This window comes from Fukomys damarensis, unplaced genomic scaffold (genome assembly GCF_012274545.1).
Source record: "Fukomys damarensis isolate Sample0158 unplaced genomic scaffold, DMR_v1.0_HiC HiC_scaffold_37, whole genome shotgun sequence".
NCBI lineage: Eukaryota > Metazoa > Chordata > Mammalia > Rodentia > Bathyergidae > Fukomys > Fukomys damarensis.
This window is the reverse complement of record NW_022900949.1, coordinates 15,782,862-15,788,462: the sequence shown is the minus strand read 5'-3', so window position 1 is coordinate 15,788,462 and position 5,601 is coordinate 15,782,862. Positions and strand designations below refer to the sequence as shown.

The window sequence follows — 5,601 nt, the reverse complement described above, 5'->3', positions numbered from 1 at the left end:
AAAAAAAAAAAAAAAAAAAAAAAAGGACTGAACCATAAAGGGCAACCTGGCCCATGATAGGTGAAAAGTAGCTCATTCCTCATAAATAAGCAAGAGCCCAGCCCAAAACCAATAAAAGGACCTGCCTTCCTTTGTTCCCTCTCTCTCTTCCCTCTCTCCCCCTAACCTGCCTTCCCAAATAAAATCTCCTGTTGGATCTCTCAGTGTGTGGCCTAGTTGTTGAGCATCACTGTGCCTCTGCTTTGGTGTCAGATGTGGGATATGGGATTGCTGGTGCCCTGTCTTAGGGTCAGAGGCCTGAAACCCAAGAACCCTGATGCTCCAACTAGCCCACCCAAAGTCCTTGACCAACTTCCCTTATGCCATCCCTTCCAACAACACCAGCACAGTTGATCCCATTGCCCCCAGACTTTTGGGTAAGTCCCCTCGTGACAGTCTAGGGTGTGTGGGGGGCTCAAACTCAGGTGACCAGGAGAGAGACTTCCACCCAGGATGTGATCCAGGTACCAGGCCTCACGACTCCCATTGTGAGCCTCCAGGAGGCTCACTAGGACAAGTCCAGGACTTGCTCATTCTGCCCCCACCTCTCTTGGGATGCCTCAAGAAGTTGGTATGGCCCTCCATTCCAAACCTCTCTTTATGGTAGAGACATCTCCATCTGGAGTCTGGGTCTCCCATTTCTAGATTCAGAATCTTGAAACCAAACCAGTGACATCCAAATCTCAAGACGTCTTGGGATTTGGACTTCACCCCCACTGTCTTGTTCTGGTCACTCTGGGCTCTGGTTCTTCCACACCTGTGGACTCTCCCTTGAGGTGCCTGCTCTCAATTCTGGAGGGTTTAAACCTAAAACATGAATGACTAATATGCCTCTCCACTCAAATCTGACCTCAGTATCAGTTAGACAACCAAAGCGTGTGGCTGCCTAATTGCTGACTTGAACGTGGTCTGATTCAGGACCTTATAACTTCTAAGAGCATCAGGGAAAATGGTCAGAGATTCCGTATGTTCAGGGCTTCTATTATCTCCACAGCCAGCCCTCTCTTTGCTCTCTGACTCAAAAACCTCCCCTCTCCAAACTTTTAGTGGCTCAAGATATCTCTGCTTTCACTAATCTTTGTTTCAACTCCTCAGATAAAATTAATCCAGCTGATGCACCTCCCCCTTATCTCAGAAACCAGGATAAAACAAACAATACCCCTCAATCTCCTCCTCTGGCCTCCTCCTCTCTCCCACTCCCCCTCCTGTCTGTACCTCACCTCCCCCTGCTCCACCTTTAGAGCCAACTCCTCCTCTCACCCTCTCCAAATCTCATTTTATGACAGAACTACCCCCCATCCTTCACTGCTAATCCTGCTACTTTCATCAAACAATTTCAGAACAACCCAGTCTAGGAGCTGTTCAAGCTTGTGCTCCATGGCAATTAACTGCTAATGAAAACTATTTAGTTTTGGTCTTAAAACAACTGCTTGCCAAATCTGCTGTTTTTCACATGGTGAACTTGCCTCTCTTAGAAAATGTGACATTATTGTAGGCAACTTGCAGTGTTTTCTCTTTGAAGGAGGTTAAGTTTCCTTCCCCTCCCCTAGTTCCTAAGATTGAAGGTGTGGAGGAGGTGGGGGCAAAAACAGAGTTGCTTAGCTTACTGCACTGGAGGGTGCAGATGGGATAACATGGTCAGACTCAGAAAAAATGGAAGAGGGCTTACACAGATTACAAAGAACTAAAATGAGAAAAAAAAGTCTTTGATGGATTAAAAATAGGTGAGAAAACTCTAAAAAATATACAACAGAATAGAAAACAAAATAAACAAAAAACCCTGCAACCCCGAGAACCTACAAACTGCCTTATACTAAATATTATGAGATTATACAAGGAAAATCAAGTTAGAAATTTTAACTATTTGATAAATGTATCTTTAACTTGCTCTTTTCTAAAAACGTAAGGTTAATACTGTTGTATTGGCAGCCAGTCAAATTTTAAGTAACAATCTGAGAACAGAAAAAGGACACTTTAAGATTTTAACAACTGAAGTTTGTTATAGAAGCAATGAGACAGAAAAAATATTGGGAAATCTATTTTGGCATTAAAGGTTTTTGTATGTTTGTCTTGTTAGACAAGACCAGAAGGCCTAATTATGTAGAAAAGGTGTGAGAAAATATAATATAAACTCTTAGGTCTGAATAGACTCATGTTATTTGTAAAAAGGACTGCTGCTCAGAAAAAGATCAATTAATTTACCTTAATTTACCATAATCTCTCTGTCATCCTTTCCAATGCCTTAACCCCTGAAGAGGGCAAAAGAGTGCTAGACCAAGCCTGCACCCATGCTACTCAAGAACCACCACCTGGTAGGTGCTGCTGCCATGCCAGAATTCAACCAAGACTGGAATTACAACTCTGAGTCAGGTATCAAGGCCCAGGACAGGTACATTATTTGTTCGCTCCATGGACTACTCAATGCCACTATGAAATCTATAAATTATGATAAGCTTAATGAAATCATACAGGACAAAAATTTTAAAAAATCTGCCTTCCTACAAAGATTGACTAATGGTCTCCATCAATATACCAATCTTGATCCCGAGTCTGTTGATGGCCAGTTGCTGGTAATGATGCATTTTTTTCTTTCAAACTACCCTGACATTAGACTTAAATTAAAAAAACCTTCAGAATGGGAGCCCTGACTCCTCCTTCTAAGGTTTTGGCCATGGTATTTAAGGCCTATCATGGCCATGACGATCTCAAAAAAACACAAAAAAAGTACCAATTACTAGCACAGGCCATCAATCCCACCATGCCACAATGGCTTCATATCAAGGGACACTTTAATAAGGGATCCTCTCACCCACCAAGACCCTGCTACCAATGTGGTCCTCCAAGGAGGTAACTGGCCAAAGAGTTTCCAAACCCCAAGCCTCCAACAAAACTCTGTCCTAAGTGCAGACAGAGGGGACATTGGGATTTTGACTGCCCCCTGATATCCACCCATCGTTGAGCCACCAGTGCCACCATTATGCCAAATGACCTCATTGGCCTTATGATGGCAGAAGATCTATGAAGAGGCCCTGGCCTATCTGGCCCAATGTGGATTACCGCTCAGGAGCCCAGGGGGACTTTCATCCGGCCAGGTAGGATGATTGCCTTTTTACTTGAAACTGGTGCCAGTTTTTCTGCACTGTGAGAATATTGGGGACCCACCTCCCTGTCTCGGACCTCTATTGTTGGGGTAGAAGGTCAACAACAGTGCTCTTGACAGACTCCTCTCCTGTCATACACAATTGGCAATTTTTCATTTCTTCATGCTTTCCTAGTTCTTCTTTCCTGTCCCATTCCCTTATTGGGCCACAATATCCTATCCAAAATTGGCACTTTCATCCACTTCATGATACAGAACCCCTCCAGCACTCCGATCTCTTCCATTTGCCTTTTGTTATCACAGGCTATCAAACTCCAGACTCCATAACCCAAATCGCCTATTAACCCTGCCCTAGTAAATCCCCGGGTGTTGGATATTCAATCCCCCTCAGTGGCCAAATGCCCTCCAATTAAGATTTTCCTTAAAAATCCTACATATTTTCCAACTCAGACCCAATACCCCCTCCCTCATTCTAGTTTAAACAGACTGACTCCAATCATCAAAAGTTTACTGAAGAAGGGATTTTGAAGCTTGCCACTTCCCCATACAACACACCCATCTTAGCAGTCAGAAAACCTAATGGGACATATTGGCTAGTTCAGGATCTCCAGATCATTAATTCAGCTGTTGTCCCCAATCCGTATACACTCCTGTCTTCTATCCCATTCAATACCACCCATTTTTCAGTCTTAGATTTAAATGAGGCCTTCTTCACCATTCCTTTACATACAGATTTCCAAGACCTTTTTGCCTTTATTTAGACTAATCCTTTGACTGGCATCTCCACACAACTAACCTGGACTGTCCTACCCCAAGTGTTTTGAGACAGCTGCCATCTGTTTGGCCAAATCCTAGCTCAAGATCTGTCTCTTCACCTTCAAGGTTTATAATGTATCCAATATGTAGATGATCTTCTCTGCTCTCCTTCATTAACTATACTTCAGCAAGATACTTATATGCTTTTAAATTTCATTTCAGAAAATGGATACTGAGTCTCACCAACCAAAGTTCAACTCTTTAAATAATGCATCATATACGTAGTGGTGTCTCAATTGCCTGGCTTCAAATATATTACTATTGATAGAAAACAGGTACTCCAAGACATTCCAATGCCTTCCACTAAACAAGAACTTCTGTCCTTCCTGGGCTTGGTGGGGTATCTCAGGTCTTGGATCCCAAATTATTCCCTTCTAACAGCCCTCCCTCTATGAGGCCTCTAAGGGAAACCCCCATGAACCAGTAAATTTCTCAATAGCCACTCCCTTTGCCCATCTCAAATCCTGCCTATTAGAGACTCCTGCCTTACACCTACCTGATCTTTCTCATCCCTTTTACCTCTATGTGTCAGAGAACAAGATATTTGCATTAGGGGTTCTAAGCCATCAATTGGGACCCACTTTTGCTCTAGTGACTTACTTCTCCAAAAGGTTGTATCCCACAGTCAGAGGTTGGGCCCCTGCCTATAAGGCCTAGCTGCCACATCCCTCCTAGTACAGGAATGAAAAAGCTCACATTCAGGTCCCCAACTGTAGTCCTCTCTCATCATTCTATTTCAGATTTATTACACTGTGAAAACCTCCATATCCTAACCCTTGCAGAATCTTGTCTCTTCAGACTACACTTCTCCATGACTCCTCGTTAACCTTCCAGCTTTGCCTTGCCCTAAATCCCTCTACCCTATTACCATCTTCCAAACAGTGCTCTCTCCACGGATGCTTAAAAACTCTTGAAAACCTTTCACCTCATGATTCCCATATACAGGAAGGACCCCTCTCTCCTCCTGATTTCATTTGATTCACAGATGGCAGTTCTCTTATTCAAAACAAGTCCAAATGGGTGGGATATGCTATTTTGTCACAGTCTGGAATTATTGAGCTGGGACCATTGCATTCTCAGACAACTAACCAAAAGGCAGAACTTATTACTCTCACTCACACCTTTAATCTGGTCTCAGGAAAAAGACTTACATATGTACAGACTCCAAATATGCTTTCCATATCTTACTCTCTCACACAGTAATTTGGTGGGAAGGAGGGTTCTGCTCCACCAAGGGCAGCTCTATCCAAAATCCCAAGTTTATCATTAAGCTCTTACAGTGCTCTAGGTTGCCCATAGCAACTGATGTCACTGAAGGGCCCACCGTTCCAATCTGTCAGAATAACTGAAGCCAATAACAATGCTGATCATATGGCAAAAGGAGCAGCTCTGACTTCAACTCTGTCACCTGTGATGGATCCCCACCAAATTGACCAGCACAGTCATATACAAAGCCTCACACAAGATCAACTCACATATCTTCATAAAATTTTCTATCCAAGCTCTAGGGTCCTACTCACTTTCCTAGACCCACTGATCACTCTCTCCCCCTCCAACAAACAATTCCACCAGATGCTCTTCTCCATCTGCAATATATGCAAAAAAAAAAAAAGTTTCTCAAGACTTGCCTCATTTCCCTCACATCA

The 5,601-nt window shown here is 43.2% G+C and overlaps 1 protein-coding gene across 1 annotated transcript in view; it reads right to left on the bottom strand.

Moving 5' to 3' along the window:
- LOC104872558 (olfactory receptor 7A10-like) overlaps positions 1–4,505 on the bottom strand; it is a 9,619-nt gene extending 5,114 nt beyond the window's left edge. Inside the window, 1 exon segment of the mRNA XM_033759656.1 lies at positions 4,452–4,505. Within this exon segment, the coding sequence (XP_033615547.1) occupies positions 4,452–4,505 (54 nt within the window).
- Between the last annotated feature and the right edge of the window lie 1,096 nt (positions 4,506–5,601).